This window comes from Hypanus sabinus, chromosome 3 (assembly GCF_030144855.1).
Source record: "Hypanus sabinus isolate sHypSab1 chromosome 3, sHypSab1.hap1, whole genome shotgun sequence".
NCBI classification, from domain to species: Eukaryota; Metazoa; Chordata; class Chondrichthyes; order Myliobatiformes; family Dasyatidae; genus Hypanus; species Hypanus sabinus.
Genome location: NC_082708.1, coordinates 96007180 through 96027097, shown reverse-complemented (window position 1 = coordinate 96027097; position 19918 = coordinate 96007180). Strand labels below are relative to the sequence as shown.

Here is a 19918-nt window from a genome sequence, read left to right as displayed (position 1 = left end):
GTGCTGCAACTAGAAGATGTTTGCAGAGAGGAGGGGAGAGAAAGGTTTGAAACAGAAGAAACCTAGTGACAAAGAGATCACTGTTTGGACTCTCTCCAAGTAGCACGTAAGGGTGAGTTTGATTCCATTTGAATATGGAAGTGTGTCACATAGTTAATCCACAGGAGTGGGTTCTCTGGTGAGGGGAAACCTTTGTGAATACCATGTGTTTGTTTGCCCTTTGTCTGGGTGTGGTAGTTCACTGAAGAAAGGCACCCCTGTGGCAAATCACTGTTGGGAGTTATTTCGTATGTCATGGAACTGGATAAGTGGCTATCATGTTGTGTGTGATTGGAGTAACCTTGTGGAATCTACCGGTGTGTCAACCCTTGCCTTGGTGGTGGTTCCCTTGAAGATGGTCCCCTTTGTGATAAGCTACTGTTGGTGACACTTTGTGTGAGGATTTGAAGGACAATGGGAAGATTGACAACACCTGTTTGTTTGGATTACAAATATCTCTCTCTCACTTCAAATTCCGTGGATTGAATTGAACTGAACTTTTTTAAATACCATTGTAAGACTGTAACTCTTGCCACCTGAGCTTGAATAAGTTTTGGGAACTTTATTTTTACACACATGTAAAAGCATAACACTTTTGATTTACCTGGTTTCAGTTACTATATTAAGTAGTTACATATAAATAGAGTCTAACATCAAAGCCAGACTCAAGGTGTGTTCTGTTGCTGCTGATACTTTTACAGGGTTACGTGTACATAACATAATTGGGAGCTCGTCCAGGATATGGACAAATTTTGGGGCTTCTTGAGTGATCAAATATCAATTTGATTTGGGGGAAATCCCTTTTGGTTTACTTGTGTGAGGGAATATCAGCAGCAATGGATGTTGATAAATTTCTGGAAGTGCCAACCTCTGAGGCATTAGAGGATGCCAGAAGATTTGGGTTGTTGAGTATTGCTAAGAAGTTGAGACTTACTAAGGTGAAATCAACAATGAGGAGGTCACAGATGCAGAGGACAATAGCCAAGTATTATGTATCTGAGGATGTGTTTAAAGTGGAGGAGTTGGAGTTGTTTCCTGAAAGTAAACCTAGTGGGTTTGAGCACCACTATCAGATGGAAAATCCTTAATTGATCAAAGCTGAGGAGAAGTGAAGACAGCAACAGCTCAAGTTTGAGTTACGAGTAAAACAGCTCAAGGCTGAGGAGGCCAAAAAGCAGAAGCATTAGGCTGACGAACAGAGAGGGACAGAGGGAGTTTGAGCTGGAAAGATAAAGAGACTGCAGCAAGGTCCAGTGCCAGACCTTGGTGATGGGTTTAGTGCCTATGAGAAGTTTGTGTACTTCAATCATTGGTGTACCTCAGAAGGGGTAAATGATGATCTTAACAACTTGAAAGAGTTGATTTTGGTTGAAGAATTTAAAAAATGCATCCCTGCTGAAATAAGGACATACTTAGAAGAGAAAGAGGCTGTGGCCCTTTCAGAGTCTACTAAGTTAGCAGACGAGTATGCTTTAACCCATAAGGTTAAGTTTTTCCCGAATGAGAGCTTCCAAGAGAATAGCTGAGATGATCAGGGTGAATTGGAATTTGAAGCTGGGACTAGTGATGAAAGCAAGGAAGAGGGGGCAGTTCCAATTGCCTGTGTTCAGGTTGTTGAAGCATCTGTAAATCTGCAGGATGCTGAATATTGTGTTGAAACTGCGTTAAAGCCTGAGATGTCTAATTTGGTTGGAAAAGAATTCAGTCCTTTTGTGTCAGGTGGATTGGTGTCAGTGAATGAAGGGTTAACCCTGGTACCAGTGGAAATTGAGGGTTCTCAGTCACATATATTGAACAGTGTGCTAAAATCTGGTGATGAGATGAAAACTGGTGGGGAAAATTTTACTGAAGGTATTAGGAAAGATATTGTTTCTGAACCTTTGAATAAGGTGATATTGAATTCTTGATTGGTTTCAAGACCTTTGACCTTGTTGAAGGAACAGTGATCTGCTGAGACAGTGCATGTTGATTTGCTTAACTATATTTTGTATGCAATTTTGTGTGCAGAATTACAGGAAGGATATTAATAAGGTTGAAAGAGTGCAGAGAAAATTTACAAGGATGTTGCCGGGACTTGAGAAACTGAGTTACAGAGAAAGGTTAAATAAGTTAGGACTTTATTCCCTGGAGTGTAAGAGCATGAGGGACGATTTGATCGAGGTGTATAAAATTATGATGGGTATAGATAGTGAGAATGCAAGTAGGCTTTTTCCACTGAGGTAAGGGGAGAAAAAAAACCAGAGGACATGGGTTAAGGGTGAAGGGGGAAAAGTTTAACGGGAATATTATGGGGGGCTTCTTCGCACACAGAGTGGTGGGAGTGTGGAATGAACTGCCAGATGAAGTGGTAAATGTGGGCTCATTTTTAACATTTAAGAAAAATTTGGACAGGTATATGGATGAGAGGGGTAAGGAGGGATATGGTCGAGGTGCAGGTCAGTGGGATAAGCAGAAAAGTGGTTTGGCACAGCCAAAAGGCCTGTTTCTGTGCTGTAATGATCTGAGGTTCTATTTTGGAATTTAAAGATAAACAACCTCAAGGTTGTGGGTTGGAGAGACAGGGTTTGAAGTGTTGTTTTGATCAGGAGGGACCATCTTCAGGTGTTACTATGGAAACGTATTGAACCAAAGATCTTGAAAATGGAACAAAGGACTTTTTTGGAACTTTTTACAAGGTAAACACGGTTTCAGTAAGTTCCACGAATGTGCTTAGTTTGGAAAATACTGGTGAGGAGTTGGCACCTGTCCAGGGTAAAGTTCAGACTGTCCTTGCAGGTAAGCAAGCTGATCACGTGACGGCTAATTGTTCTGTTGTGAAGTGGAAAAGGGAAAATGGTTGATCAAACGCCATTTTGAATACAACAGGATTTGGTTTTACAGGATTTGACTTTTTTGTAACAAAGCATGTGAAAGGTAAAGACAATATCATGGTAGATTGACTGTCTAGATGTTAAGTTTAAGAGTGGAATAGAAACTAGAATTTGTATATGCTTCTGTAATGTGCTAAATGTTAATCACATATGTATTGCTTTATACTCTAAACCACAGTTAAAAATTTTGCTCTTTGATCAAAATTTTGCTTTCTTGGCTGTGTTATATACCCCTAGGGTTCATTTTTTTGTGGACAGTCACTTTAAGATGCCAAGAGATTGAGACTGACTCAAGGACATTGACTACTGCTTTCGGCTTCTGAGTTGCTATGTCAAAGAGAGGTGGTGTTATTTGATGGACAATGAATGTTTATGGTTTCTCGTGACTTGCTTTAAATATACAAGGACACATAAATGCATGCTCAGAGTTGAGCTGGTCGATCATGGAAAGAAACCAGTGACAGGAGGGTCACTGGTTTAAACCTTCAGTAGCCCAGAAGGGGTGAGTTGAGATCGATCCAGAGTAGTGATAAATGACTCTCACAAGTGCTGCAACTAGAAGATGTTTGCAGAGAGGAGGGGAGAGAAAGGTTTGAAACAGAAGAAACCTAGTGACAAAGAGATCACTGTTTGGACTCTCTCCAAGTAGCATGTAAGGGTGAGTTTGATTCCATTCAAAAACGAAAGTGTGATTGTCATATAGTTAATCCACAGGAGTGGGTTCTCTGGTGAGGGGAAACCTTTGTGAATACCATGTGTGTGTTTGCCCTTTGTCTGGGTGTGGTAGTTCACTGAAGAAAGGCACCCCTGTGGCAAATCACTGTTGGGAGTTATTTCGTATGTCATGGAACTGGATAAGTGGCTATCATGTTGTGTGTGATTGGAGTAACCTTGTGGAATCTACCGGTGTGTTGACCCTTGTCTGTGTGGTGGTTCCCTTTAAGATGGTCCCCTTTGTGATAAGCTACTGTTGGTGACACTTTGTGTGAAGATTCGGAGGACAACGGGAAGATTGACGACACCTGTTTGTTTGGATTACAAATATCTCTCTCTCACTTCAAATTCCGTGGATTGGACTGAACTGAACTTTCTTAAATACCATTGTAAGACTGTAACTTTTGCCACCTGAGCTTGAATAAATTTGGGAACTATTTTTTCACACATATATATGTATAACATTGCTAACTTTTGATTTACCTGGTTTAAGTTACTATTTTAAGTAGTTACTAATAAATAGAGTCTAACATCAAAACTAGACTCTAGGTGTGTTCAGTTGCTGCTGATGCTTTTACAGGGTTGTGTGTAGTGACAATTTAAAATACTAGTTTTCTTTTCAAGCACTTCCCTACATATATTCCTGTTATATGCTGCTTTTTTTTCTCCTTATCCAACCATCAATAACCCCCAACACCAAGGGTTCCCAAAACATATTATTGCTGGCTTTTACCCAATTTAGCCTTCAAACTGTGCTATTACTCTGTTGAATGCTTCCCACTGTTCAGATGTGGACTTAGAAGCAAGTAGATAATCCCAGTCTAACTTTGCCAGGTTCTCCCCCATGTTAACAAAATAAGCCTCCTGTAACACTCCTCTCCCCCCACTCCCCCCCAATTTAAGGTCTATTCCTATCCTTTTCCATAATTGCTTGAAAGTAGACAGTTATGGTCACTATCTCCTTCCACATAAGCAGCTGCAGGTCCAGTAATGGCCTTTTCCTCATTGATTTATCTACCTACTCTATCAAAAGCTCTCCTGGACACACCTTAAAAATTACAGCTCTGCTGTGCCTTGAATGCTGAGGTAATCCCAGTTAGTAATTGGGAATTGACCTCTACAAATTCAATAACCTTTGTATTTCTTTGGAACCTGCCCATGCCCTCTTCTCATTGTTTCTGTTGTCAAGGAAGTATAGAAGCCTGGAGGCACACACCCAGCAATTCAGGGACTGTTTCTTCTCCACTGCCATCTGATTTCTGAATGGACAATGAACCCATGAACACTACCTCACTACTTTTTAAATTTCTCTGTACTTATTTTAACTTAACTATTTAATAGACCATTAAGACATAGGAGCAGAATTAGGCCATTCAGCCCATCAAGTCTGCTCTGCCATTCCATCATGGCTGATCCCTGATCCCACCTGCCTTCTCACCATATCACCCTGACCGATCAGGAAACTAACAACTTCCTCCTTAAATATATGCACAGACTTGGTGCAGTCTGCGGCACAGCATTCCACAAACTTACTACTCTGGCTAAAAAAAAATCCTTCTAGCCTCTGTTCTAAAAGGTTGCCCCTCAATTTTAAGGCTAGATTCTGGATAGCAAAACCATAGGAAACATCCTCTCCACATCCTGCCTATTCTAGTCCTTCCAACATTCAGTAGGTTTCAATGAGGTCCCCATGCATTCTTTTATATTCCAGTGAGTACAGGCCCAAAGCTGCCAAACACTCCTCATATGTTAACCCCTTCATTCCCAGAATCATCCTCATGAACCTCATCTGGACTCTCTCCAATGACAACACATCCTTTAGGAAATTTGGGGCCCAAAACTGTTAACGATACTCCAGTTGCAGCCTGATCGGTGTCTTACAAAGACTCAGCATGATCTCCTTGTTTTTTTATTCTATTCCCCTTGAAATAAATGCCAACATTGCATTTGCCTTCTTTACCACAGACTCAACCTGTCAATTAAACTTCTGGGAGTCTTGCACGAGGGACTCCTAAGTCCCTTTGCACCTCTGATTTTGAATTTTCTCCCCAATTAGATAATTTGTCTAAGTCCTGCTGCAATCGCATTGCTTCCTCAACACTACCTACCCCTCCACCTATCTTCGTATCATCTGTAAACTTTGCCACAAAGTCATTAATTCCATTATCTAAATCAGTGACAAACAATGTGAAAAGTAGCGGTCTCAATACTGACCCTGAGGAACACCACTAGTCACCAGCAGCCAACTAGAAAAGGCCCCTTTTGTTCCCACTTGCTGGTATCCTCTTCCAATCCACCTGGGCAAGCTCCACTCTCATGCCTCTGTAATTCCCCTTATTTCATTGTGATACTAATACATGTAACCTATGCTTCTACCTCTCAAACTGCAGTATGAATTCATTCATATTATGATCACTGTCTCCTAAGGGTTCCATTACATTAAGCTCCCTAATAAGATTTGGGTTATTATGCAACACCCAATCTAAGATGGCCTTTCCCTGAGTAGGCTCAAGCACGCAGCTATATAAACCCATCTCATGGGCATTCAACAAATTCCCTCTCTTGCAATCCAACACCAACCTGATCTTCCCAATCCCACCGCATATTGAAATCCCCCATTACGATTGTGTCATTACGCTTATTACATGCCCTTTCCAGCTCTATTTACAATCTCAAACCCACATCTTGGCTACCATCTGGAGGTAGCCAATTGACCAAACAAAAAACTTTAGCAACTAACCAGACCGTGGAGGGTGATATCATGGAGGTAAATGAAAGTCACAAGTGGGTTAGGAGCAGAAAAGTGTTGAGAATCACTACGCTATAATAACTAACAAAAATATATTCACAGCCTTGCCATACCCTTACACCGTGAGTGTACAGTTCGTCATAAAGACTGCAGTTTGCAGAAAACGACAACACACAAATTGTTTTTATTCTAATCAAGTTTTCTGCAATTGATTAGCCATTAATTTAATGCTAAATAGATAAACCTGGTCCAGTCCCGCAAGACCATGTAGACACGAAAGGAAGCAGAAGAATCGCCGGCCAACTCGGACCGAACATCTGAGAAACTGGCTGAAAGGAAACGAGATGTTAGCCTGATTCATTATGACGCATCAAATCTGTGTATAAAAAGATCTATTAACTCTACACCTTTGCAGACAAGCATTGGGTGTTGCTCTGCATTCAAAGTACGTTAAGAGTCATAGCAGATTTCCAGCATCTGCAGAAATTCTTCTGTTTACAATATAGTGTGTTTTTTTTTGCCTTAGTATGACGTACGTTTGCAGAGGAGAGGCGAGGTGAAAATATTGGTGGAGATTTATTCACGAACATTTGTTATTAATTACAAACCCTCCGGAGGAGTATAAAATACCTAAATGAATGTGTAGAATAAAATAAAACCCATGAAAATTGATGAATTTAACTTACGTTTTCAATGTTTATCAAATTAAAAGTTATTGATCTGTTGAAGCTGTCCGGTTGTAACTCCACCTGCCTGTTAACTGAAGAAACCATCAAGGGTGAAACTTCCTTCCCACCTGTCTGATCTACAATCAGGGGGCGGGGACATTAATGAGAGTTTTCTTAAAACGGGCTTTTCTTTACCATTTCTAAGTTTACTCGCTGAGCTAGATGACAAGTGGCAATGGACGACGAATGCAGCCTGGAAGTTTACAGAGGCAGCAAGCCGAACTCCGACAAGTGCAGGGCGCTGAAAGAGCAAGAGAGACTCCCCAGCCCCAGCGACCTGACAGATAAATACCTCCCGAATAATGCAGTCACCCCGAGCGCTCAGTACGGCATCAATGTTTTTGCCCTGGGTTTGGTCCTAACGGTGGCAGAGGCGTCGCAGAAAGCCGGTGCGACGCAGGAACACATCTTGGCCTATCTCAGCACCCTCATGGCGATGCAGCTAGTGTGGATGTTCTGGTACTTCGTGAAGCGGCACGAAAGGAGAGGGTTGGCCATCGATAAAGATGACCACGCCGGGCCAGGGTGGCTCAGAGGTAAGTTGTCAGGGTGGAAGGGGCGTTAGCGGGGAATTCGGGTGTACACTGGGAGCTTTATTGTTCTCTATGTTCATATTGCCATAGTTGAAAAGAGTTTAGCCCTGTCACCTTGGAAAGTATGTGAAATTTGTTTAGATTTGTGTTTATAACGGCACCGCGCCGTTACCCGACCTGTTGAGCACCTCTCTATCGCAGGTTGAGCTTTCGTGCCTTGTGCACTTTCGTTAAGCGGCAGAACTGACACGATAGTTTTAGTATCATCAACTGCAGTGTTACAGCGTGCGATAAGTTGAGCAGTTTATCATTGTAACGATGCTCATAACTCGCTCAGTGCATAGGGTCAATGCCAACTCGACGTTGCTCAAAGTAACAAAGTTTTACAGTACGTCAGATATGAAGTCGTTGGAACAAGTTGTAAGAAAATTCAATTAATATAATTTAAGACCTGTTTTTATTTCTTTAGGAATTAACTTTTATTGCGTTTGGTTCCCAGGTGGTTTAATCTTGTTTGCCATCTTGAGTTTAGTTCTGGATATGTTGAAAATTGGATACTATGTTGGATATTCAAGTTGTCTAACAGACGCCAGTGGTGCCTTTCCCGTGATTCACGCAGTACACACAATCTCTCAGGCATGTTTATATGCATTTGATTTTTAATTTGTGTTATCATAGAAGAATAAGTATGCAGTACATATTAAAAATATAATTTATTTTCAGGTATATTTCCTTTGGTTTCATGCAAAGGATGTCATTCAAACTTTTCAGATTATTGAAAGGTAAAGTATGTACCATATTCCAAACAGGATAACGTTTCTTCAGTCTATTGTATCAAACGAATGAATTTAAATGTCAGAACATTTTAAGGATGTGATTGTGCAATGATTATGGCAGAATAACTTGCTTAACATGTATCAACATAACACAAGGTAAAGTCGCAGCTCTGTTAGTACCTGGTTACACAACACTAGTTCAGTTCTAGTTACCTCTACAGGAAAGATGTGAAGAGGCTGCAGGGGAGGGTTACCAGGATGCTGCCTGGATTAGAGAACATGTTTTAATGAGCATGGGTTGAGCAAGCTAGGACTCTTTCTCTTTGGAGAGAAGGGTGAGAGGTGACTTAATAGAGGTATACAAGATGCATAGGTCAAGTGCATATGCATGGACCATATTCCCCAGGGCAGGAATGGGTAATTCTAGGGAGCATGGTCTTTAAGATTAGAGGAAACTGGAGGGATGACAGAGACTTTTTTTTTACACAATGGAGGGTGCATGGGTGTAGAGGTAGATACTGTCGGGGTATTTAAGAAACACTTGGGCACATGGATTGTAATAAAGTGGAGCACTATGTAAGAGGGAAAGTGTAGATTAACCTAGTCTTCAGGAAATACAACTACACCAAAATAGAGCTGGTAGATTGTAGTTGATCGCCACAATTTCCATCTTCATTTCTTCCAGTAACATAGAATACACCCCCTTTGGGTGAGGTGGCTTTTTTAAGTTCACAGTTTCCAAGTACATCCTGTATATGTATTATTGGAATGTTGTCACTGCTTTCTCTTCTCCTGTTTTGCTAAGGAGAAGGTACTCCAATGACCTTGGCTTGCAAAGATTCATATTTTAATCTTTGATTACTCATCATTATTATGTGCTGTGTCACATGATGTGAGTGATCATGATCTTCCATCTGTCTACAATCTGTGGCTTTGAGGAAGACCCCCTTCACACTGTTGTTCTTTTCTCTATCCATGACCATGACTATTATTGGCAAAATTTTCTACACAAGTGGTCTGCCATTGCCTTCTCTGGGCAGTCTTTACATGACGGTGATCCCAACCATTATCAATACTCTCAGAGATGACCTGCTTGGTGGCAGTTGTCACATAACCAGGACTTGTGATATGCATCAGCTGCTCATACGACCATCCACCACCTGCTCCCAAGGTGACACATGAGCCTGAGGTGGGGGGGGGGGGGCATTGCTACTTTGTCCAATGGTGACCTGCAGGCTAGCGGAGGGAAAGAGCACCTTGCACCTCCTTTGGTAGAGATGCATCTCCACCCTGCAACCAGAATTTGATTACTATTTATCTTAAATAGGAACTGCAATTTTTTCAATGTCAGCTATTGTCTAGGTTTGCACAATCTTTGTCCCTTTTATTCCCATATTTTAATCTGTTCCATAAGTCTGTATCTTCCTGCTGTCACTTGTTGTCTTCCTTTCAATTTATTTTAACCCTTACATTTTTGGTGTACAATCTGTTTAGATTTCATGAGCATATTTATTCAATTTCCAAAGTAACACTCATTACAGAGAGTGGAGCTTTCTGGCCCTTTGAGTTACACTGCCCCAACAACCCCTGACAAACAGGATTAACACAGGACAATTTGCAATGACCAATTGACCTACCCAGTATGTCTCTGGACTGCAGGAGGAAATCAGAGCATCTGGGAAAATTCACACATTCCATAGGGAAGACATGCAGAGGCTCCGTCCAGAACAGCACCGGAATTAAACTCCAAACTCAGAATTACCCTGAGCTGTATAGAGTTGCACGAACTGCTGCACTGCTGTGGCACCCACTTCTGCTTGTTTGTATATTGTCTTTTCCCATGGATATTCTGAAACAGATTTCCAAATACATTCCCATGGAAACATGTTCCACATCATTCCCCAGGACTAGATTCATCGTTGCACAGGAAGCACTGATTAAATGATTTAATAGACACTTTTCTGGATTTCCTGCTTTGCGCAATATGCCTTTGCTATCCCAATCTGTATTGAAACCTGCTCCACGTCATTCCCCAGGACTAGATTCATCATTGCACTGGAAGCACAGATTAAATGATTTGGCATGCACATTTCTGGATTTCCCACTTGGCTCAATAAGCCTTCAGTATTCCAATCTATATCAGAAAAAACCTATTACAGAAAAAGTCCTATTACACTTTTATTCCTAATTTTCTTAAATTGCCCACAGTTTTCCTGTCTCTTTGCCAATATTCATCGGTTTTCTTTCTTACCAAATTGTTCCATTGTTGCCCCAAAAGATCAAGTTGTATGGTTTTTCAGTGTTCTGGTTGTGTATGAAGTTAGTAGAGAATTCTGGGTATACTGCTGACATTAACTGGTCCGATCCCTTTTCCTGTTGTGCATACCGGTTAGCTTTCTGCACTCCATGCATCTTCTGTTTAAGTGACAGGGAGTTTTGTTACAATCTTAGATCTAATTAGGGAATTTAACATAAAGGAACCCTTTGGTGGCATAATATGATTGAATTCGTACTGCAATTTGAGAGGGAGAAGCATAACTCACATGTATCAATATCGTAATAGAATAAACAAATACAGAGGCATGAGAGAGGAGCTTGCCCAGGTGGATTGGAGGAGGATACTGGCAGGGATGACAGCAGAATGTGGCTGAGGTTTCTGAGAATAGTTCACCAGGCACAAGATTGATATGTCTGACAGCAGTTGTTCTCAAATGGCAAGGGTACGCAAACATGGAAGTTAGGACTGCATAAAACCCAAGGAAAAGGCATATAAATTAGCAAGAGTAAGTGGGAAGTTGGATGATTGGGAAGTTTTTAAAATCCATCAAAAGACAACTGAAAAAGCTACAATAAGGGAAAAGATGAAATGAGGTGAAACTAGCCAATAATATCATGCAGAATCTGTTTATTTTTCATTAAATAAAGAGTTAAAGGGAGGTGAGAATTGATATTGGACCATTGGAGAATGATGCTGGTGAGGCAGTAATGGAGGACAAAGAATTGGCAGATGAACTTAATGGGTACATTGCATCAGAATTCACTGCAGAGGACACTAGCTGTGTGCCAGTGGTCTGAGTGTCAGGGAGTAGGAATGAGTGCCATTGGGGGAAAAAGTGCTAGGCAAACTCAAAGGTTGCTAAGACACCTGGACCAGATGGACTACATCCCAGAGTTCTGAGAGGGGTTACTGAAAAGATAATGGATGCATTGGTCATTATCTTTCAAGAATCACTTAATTCAGGCATGGTCCTGGAGAACTAGAAGATTGTAAATGTCACTCCACTCTTTAAGAAGGGAGGAAGGCAAAAGAAAGGAAATTATTGGGCAGTTAGCCTAACCTCAGTGGTTGGGAAACTGTTGGAGTCTGTAATTGAGGATGGGGTTTCAGGATACCTAAAGACTAATGATAAAGTAACTCAAAGCTGCCGTGGTTTCTATAAAGAAATATCTTGCCTGACAAATCTGTTAGAATTCAAGGAAATAACAAGCAGGGTGGACAAAGGAGAGGCAGTGCATGTCATTTACTTAGATTTTCAGAAGGCATTTGATAAGGTGCCTCACATGAGGCTGCTTATCAATATAAAATCCTATGGCATTACAGGAAAGATACAGGCATGGATAGAGGAATGGCTGCCAGGCAGGAGGCAGTGAGAGGGAATAAAGGGGGCCTTTTCTGGTTTGCTGCTGGTGACTAGTGTTCCTCGGGTTAGTATTGGGACTGCTACTTTTCACATTGTTTGTCAATGATTTAGATGCTGGAATTGATGGCTTTTTGGCAAAGTTTTCAGATGATACGAAGATGGGTAGAGGTGTATTAGTGCTGAGGAAGCAATGCGATTGCAGCAGGACATAGACAAATTGGAAGAATGGGCAAAAAAAGTGGCAGATGGAATACGTTGTTGGAAAATGTATGATTTTTGGAAAAGGAACAATAGTGTAGATTATTATCTAAATGGGGAGAATGTCAAACAACAGAGGTACAGAGGCTCTTGGGGGTTCCTTGTACAAGACTCCCGGAAGGTTAATTTACAGGTTAAGTCTGTGGTAAAGGAAGCAAATGCAATGTTGGCATTTATTTAAAGGGGACGAGAATATGAAAACCAGGAGATGATGCTGAAGCTTTGTAAGACAGTAGTAAGGCTACATGGAGTATTGCCAATAGTTCTGGCCCCCTTACCTCAGGAAGTATGCATTGTCATTGGACAGAGCCCAGAGAAGTTTCATGAGGATGATTCCAGGAATGAAGGGGTTAACGTAGGAGTGTTTGGCAGCTTTGTGACTGTACTCACTAGAATACAGAAGAATGCTGGGGGATCTCATTGAAACCTACTGAATGTTGAAAGGATTGGATTGGATTGAAATGCTGGATGCGAAGAGGATATTTCCCCTGGTGGGGATATCCAGAACTACAGGATGCAACCTCAAAATTGAAGGGTGACCTTTAGAACAGAAGTAAGGAGGAATTTTTTAGTCAGAGTGGTGGATCTGTGGAATTCCCTGCCACAGACTGCAGTAGAGGCCAAGTCCATAGGTATATTAAAAGTGTTAATGATAGTTTCCAGCTTGGTCAGGGCCTCAAAGGATATGGTGAGAGGGCAGGTGTATGGGGTTGTGTGGGATCCGGAATCACCATGATGAAATGGCAGAGCAGATTGGATGGGCTGAATGGCCTTGGTCTTGTGGTCATGTGATCTAATATTCTCCTTTATGTTATGGCAATAGACTTTGCTTTATTGTTTGATTTTGGCTGTTAGTCTTATTCTGTAGTTGTCTGAGGAGAAAATGCATTTGTCAAACAATGTTAGTGCAGTATCTTGAAGGAAATTTAGAACTGATTCTGATGCTAAAATTAAAATTAAACTTTGGAATTGTAAGAGTTGTATTTTCTAGCTGTAATTGTTTTATTTTAGACACTGTCCTTGGTATAGTAATCCAAAATTTTTGAACATATTAAGTGAGCATTTCCTTTGAAATGCCTTGTGAAACTAATCGACTGGACTGACTTTAGAAACTTTTTTGAATTTTTGCAACTTCATGATTTCAATGTTTTCCACTGTAAAATTTCTAATTTTAATTTATTTACTACATTCTGTGTGCCTTACAAGATGTGTCTTTTCATTAGATTTGGGATGATTCATGCTGTCTTCACAAATCTGTTATTGTGGGTGAATGGTATTGTTGCTGAATCTGAACATCAGTTGAATGATCACAAAAAACGACTGGCCACATTTGGAGTTATCAACATATCTGTGGGTAAGAAATTTTCAGTGAATTTAAACTCCAGAACAAGGGAAATGAAATTTAGAGAGGATATTTCTTAACCATGTGTAGAAGTATTTGAATTAACAAATGCACACTGACAGGACAAAAAAAACAATCTTTTAGAGGATCAGGCAGCACCTGTGGAGGGAGAAGAACAGTTGAAGTTTCGGGTTGAGACCTTACATTTGGTTTGAAAGGATGTGATTCCAATATAATGTATTTGGTAATATTTTATCTTTTTTGACTTGTATCTTGTACTCTATTCTTCTATGTAGAAATTAATAACTATGAAAATTTAATAGGGGAATTTCAGTGGGCTAGGTATGTGGCTCAGGATTGGCAAATGGCTTTCAGTCTAGATTGCAATGGCAATCCTATGGCCTTCTGTTTCATAAACTGCCCAGGAGCCTACCATTCACTGTACAAGTCCAACTCAAAATGCAGTGTGCCTCCTCTGGATTGAAAGCCGATCCTTGGGTCATGTACCTAGCTGATTGATAGTTCTCTAATTTGTCATAATTATCTACAATGCCTACAACACCATTTATTTGGTATCATTTGCAAAGTTACCACCCATGCCTTCTACATCAAAATCCAAATTGTTTTAAGTAAATTACAAACAGGTTTCAGCACCAGCTCCCCATGTCACATCGCTAGGCACAGGCCTCCAGTATGATAGGAGCCAAGACAAACATCTTCTGGTTCCTACCACTGAGCCAATTATGAATGTTCTTCCTCTGGATCCAATATGATCAAACCTTCCAGACTAGTCTGCCTGGAGAGATTTTGTCAAAGGCCCTGCCACAGTCCACATTGACAACATCCACTGATCTACCCTACTGGTTACTTCCTTGAAGAACTTCAAAAGATTTCTCAGACGTGAGTACCCACACAAAGGATGTCAGCTGTCTCCAATCAGACCTTGTCTCTCTAAATGTTAGTACATCTTGTCCTTCAGAGTCCCCTCAAGCAATTTACCTACCAGCAATGAGAGGCTCAGTGGGTTGTAGTTTCCTGGTTTGCTTTTGCTACCTTTTTTTTAAAACAATATTACCATATTAACGACTCTCCAGTCCTCAGGATCATCACCTGTGGCCAGAGGTGAAGCCAAAGTTCTGCAAGGTGTCCACAATTTCTTGTTCAGCTTCCCACAGGGTCTGAGAATGCACTAGATCAGGCCCTGGGGATTTATCCACCCAAATGTACTCCAAGGTCTCCAGTACCACCTCCATACTAATTAATGTGATCCAAGACATCATTCACTTCCCTATTCCTTTTAACTTACTTTTTCTTCTGGTTTTAATGTGGAGAAAATTATTAAAAATCCTTCCCATTTCCTTTGGTTCCATATATATGTCAGTTATGTTGATCATTAAGGGATCCTGTTTGCTCCATAGTCACCCTTTTACTCTTGTTACATCTACAGAATCTCTTGGGATTTTGCTTCATCTTGCCTGCCAAATCTTGTATCCTCTAATATCTCTCAAGTGCACTCCTATACTTGTAAATCATCAAGATATACTAGTTCCTCATTACTTATGCACAGTAAAAACCTCCCTCTTTTTAGCCATATAAATATAACCATATACCAATTGCAGCACGGAAACAGGCCATCTCAGTCCTTCTAGTCCGTGCCGAATGCTTACTCTCACCTAGTCCCACTGACCCTTCATTCCTTTCCTGTCCATATACCTATCCAATTTTACTTTCAATGACAATACCGAACCTGCCTCTACCACTTCTACTGGAAACTCGTTCCACACAGCTACCACTCTCTGAGTAAAGAAATTCCCCCTGGTGTTACCCTTAAACTTTTGCCCACTAACTCTCAATTCGTGTCCTCTTGTTTGAATCTCCCCTACTCTCAATGGAAAAAGTCTATCCACGTCAACTCTATATCCCCCTCATAATTTTAAATACTTCTATCAAGTCCCCCCTCAACCTTCTATGCTCCAAAGAATAAAGACCTAACTTGTTCAACCTTTCCCTGTAACTTTGGTTCTGAAACCCAGGTAACAGTCTAATAAACCTCCTCTGTACCCTCTATTTCATTGACATCTTTCCTATAATTCGGTGACCGAAACTGTACACAATACTCCAAATTCAGCCTTACCAATGTATTGTACAATTTTAACATTACATCCCAACTCCTATACTCAATGCTCTGATTTATAAAGGCCAACATACCAAAAGCTTTCTTCACCACCCTATCCACATGAGATTCCACCTTCAGGGAACTATGCACCATTATGTCTAGATCACTCTGTTCTACTGCATTTTTCAATGCCCTACCATTTACCATGTATGCCCTATTTGGATTATTCCTACCAAAATGTAGCACCTCACACTTATCAGCATTAAACTCCATCTGCCATCGTTCAGCCCACTCTTCTAACTGGCCTAAATCTCTCTGCAAGCTTTGAAAACCTGCTTCATTATCCACAACACCACCTACCTTAGTATCATCTGCATACTTGCTAATTCAATTTACCACCCCATCATCCAGATCATTAATATATATGACAAATAACATTGGACTCAGTACAGATCCCAGAGGCACACCACTAGCCACGGGCCTCCAACCTGACCAACAGTTATCCACCACTACTCTCTGGCGTCTCCCATCCAGCCACTGTTGAATCCATTTTACTACTTCAATATTAATACCTAATGATTGAACCTTCCTAACTAAACTTCCGTGCGGAAACTTGCCAAAAGCTTTACTGAAGTCCACATAGACAACATCCACTGCTTTACCCTCGTCAACTTTCCTCGTAACCTCTTCAAAAAATTCAATAAGATTTGTCAAACATGACCTTCCACGCACAAATCCATGGTAACTGTTCCTAATCAGACCCTGTCTATCCAGATAATTATATATACCATCTCTAAGAACACTTTCCATTAACTTACCCACTACTGACAGGCCTATAATTGCTAGGTTTACTCTTAGAACCCTTTTTAAACAATGGAACCACATGAGCAATACACCAACCCTCCGGCACCATCCCTGTTTCTAATGACATTTGAAATATTTATGTCAGAACCCCTGCTATTTCTACACTAACCTCCCTCAAGCTCCTAGGGAATATCCTGTCGGGACCCGGAGATTTATCCCTTTTATATTCCTTAAAAGCACCAGTACTTCCTCCTCTTTAATCGTCCTAGTTTCCATAACTTCCCTAATCGTTTCCCTTGCCTTGCACAATTCAATATCCTTCTCCTTAGTGAATATGGAAGAAAAGAAATGGTTCAAAATGTCCCCCATCTCTTTTGGCTCCACACATAGCTGTCCACTCTGATTCTCTGAAGGACCAATTTTATTCCTCACTATCCTTTTGCTATTAATATAACTGTAGAAACCCTTCAGATTTATTTTCACCTTACTTGCCAAAGCAACCTTGTATCTTTTAGCTTTTCTAATTTCTTTCTTAAGATTCTTCTTACATTCGTTATATTCCTTGAGCACCTCATTTACTCCATGCTGCCTGTATTTATTGTAGATCTCTCTCTTTTTCCTAACCAAGTTTCCAATATCCCTTGAAAACCATGGATCTCTCAAACTTTTAACCTTTCCTTTCAACCTAACAGGAACATAAAGATTTGTACCCTCAAAATTTCACCTTTAAATGACTGCCATTTCTCTATTACATCCTTCCCATAAAACAAATTGTCCCAATCCACTCCTCCTAAATCCTTTCGCATCTCTTCAAAGTTAGCCTTTCTCCTATCAAAAATCTCAACCCTGGGTCCAGTCCTAGCCTTCTCCATAATTATATTGAATCTAATGGCATTGTGATCACTGTGATCAAAGTGCTCCCCAACACGTACTTCCGTCACCTGACCAATCTCATTCCCTAACAGGAGATCCAACACTGCCCCTTCTCTGGTTGGTTCCTCTATGTATTGCTGCAAAAAACTATCCTGCACACATTTTTACAAACTCCAAACCATCCATCCCTTTTACAACATGGGCTTCCCAGTCTATGTGTGGAAAATTTAAAATCTCCCACAATCACAACCCTGTGCTTACTACAATTATCTGCTATTCTCCTTGCAAATTTGCTCCTCCAATTCTTGCTCCCCATTAGGCGGTCTATAATACACCCCTGTAAGTGTAACTACACCTTTCCCATTCCTCAATTCCACCCAAATAGTCTCCCTAGACGAGCCCTCTAATCTATCCTGCCAGAGCACCGCTGTAATATTTTCTCTGACAAGCAACGCAACACCTCCCCCTCTTGTCCCTCTGCTTCTATCACACCTGAAGCAACGAAATCCAGGAATATTTAGTTGCCAATCACACCCCACTAATAGCTACAACATCATATTTCCATGTATCAATCCATGCTCTAAGCTCGTCCAACTTTCTTACAATGCTCCTAGCATTAAAATAAATGCACTTAAGATATTCTCCATCTTTTCCTCTGTTTATCTGTAACAGTACAAAGAACTTTACTGTCTTTTTCTTCCTTCTCCCATACATCTGTTCCTACACTCTGGTTCCCCTCCCCCCTCATATCTAGTTTAAATCCACTGGAGCCTCTCTGGCAAACCTACCTGCAAGAATATTTGTTCCCCTCCAGTTCAGATGTAAACCGTCCCGCTGGAACAGGTCCCACCTTCCCTGGAAAACTGCCCAATTATCTATCAATCTGAAGCCCTCCCTCCTGCACCATGTCTTCAGCCATGTGTTGATCTGCACTATCTTACTATTTCTAAACCCACCTGCACGTGGCACTGGTAGCAATCCTGAGATTGCTATCCTGGAGGTTCTGTCCTTTAACTTGGCACCTAGCTCCCTAAACTCACCTTTCAGGACCTCCTCACGCTTCCTACCCATGTTATTGGTCCCTATATGGACCACGACATCCGGCTGCTCACGCTCCCTCCTGAGAATACTGAGAACCCGATCCGGGATATCATGGACCCTGGCCCCAGGGAGGCAACAGACCATCCAGGATTCTCGATCTCTTCCACAGAACCTCCTATCTGTCCCCCTAACTATCGAATTCCCTATCACTACTGCTCTCCTCTTTTCCCTCCTTCACTTCTGAGCTGAGGGTCCAGTCTTGGTGCCAGAGACGCAACCACTGCAACTTGTCCCTGGTAGGTCATGCCCACCAACAGTATCCAAAATGGTATACTTATTGTTGATGGGAACAGCCACAGGGCTGCTCTGCTCTTCTTGTCTATTCCCCTTCCCTCTCCTGACAGTCACCCAATTGCCTGTCTCCTGACTCCTAGGGGTGACTATCTCCCTGAAACTCCTGTCTATTTCTGCCTCTGCCTCCCAAATGATCCGGTTCATCCAGCTCCAGTTCCCTAACTCGGTTTGTCAGGAGCTGCAGCTGGATGCACCTTTTGCAGGTGTAGTCATCAGGGACAACAGTGCTCGCCCTGACTTCCCACATAGTGCAAACCGAGCACTCAACTGCCCTAACTGCTGCCTCCATTACCTACTCCTAAGCTACTTAGATTAATTAAAGGAGCTTACCCAGCCTTACCTCACCTGGAGTGAAGCTCGTACTCGGCCTCTACTCGCTTTTAAAATTCCCCCACTGATCTCAGAGGCCGGCTTTCACGCGCCTGCGCAGTCTAGCCTCTTTGTCGCGATCAGTTTTAAAAACACAGCTTCTCTCCGAGCTTCTTTTACCTCTTCCCTCTCCAACTCTTGCTGCATCTTGCCACTTGCCCTACCTCATTTCCTAGGAAGAGATCCAACATTGCACCCTCTCCATTAAGGCAGGGAGATGATTGGGTGAAGGAACCATGGTTGACAAGAGATGTGGAACATCTAGTCAAGAGGAAGAAAGAAACTTATATAAGGTTTTGGAAGCAAGGATTGGATGGGGCTGTAGAGAGTTATGGGGTATCCAACTACCCCATAACTCTCTACAGGAGAGAGCTGAAGAATGGACATGGGAAAGCTAGAAATGACCATGAGAAGGTCTTGGTGAGTAGGATTAAGGAAAACCCTAAGGTATTGTACATGTGTGAAGAACAAGAAGATGACTAAGTGAGGTTAGGACCAATCAAGGATAGTAGAGAAATGTGCCTGGAGGTAAGGGAGGTCTTTAATGAATATTTTGATTTCAGTATTCGCCATTGAGAGTGACCTTGATACTAGGACAGAATAAACAGATCCATATACTTGAGTATCTTGATGTTAAGAGGATGTGCTGGAAAAACATTGGGATAGATAATCCCTGGGGCCAGACAGGATATACCCCAGAGAACTGCAGGA

The 19918-nt window shown here is 41.5% G+C and overlaps 1 protein-coding gene across 2 annotated transcripts in view; it reads left to right on the top strand.

Moving 5' to 3' along the window:
* The first annotated feature begins 1869 nt into the window (after window positions 1-1869).
* Window positions 1870-19918, top strand: part of otop1 (otopetrin 1) — a 34031-nt gene continuing 15982 nt past the window's right edge. Inside the window, exons 1-5 of one of the 2 annotated variants that reach the window (XM_059964832.1) lie at window positions 1870-2952; window positions 7246-7636; window positions 8133-8269; window positions 8357-8415; window positions 13532-13662. In XM_059964832.1, the coding sequence (XP_059820815.1) occupies window positions 7276-7636; window positions 8133-8269; window positions 8357-8415; window positions 13532-13662 (688 nt within the window). In that variant the 5' untranslated portion in view covers window positions 1870-2952; window positions 7246-7275. The other variant, XM_059964831.1, reaches the window with a different exon arrangement.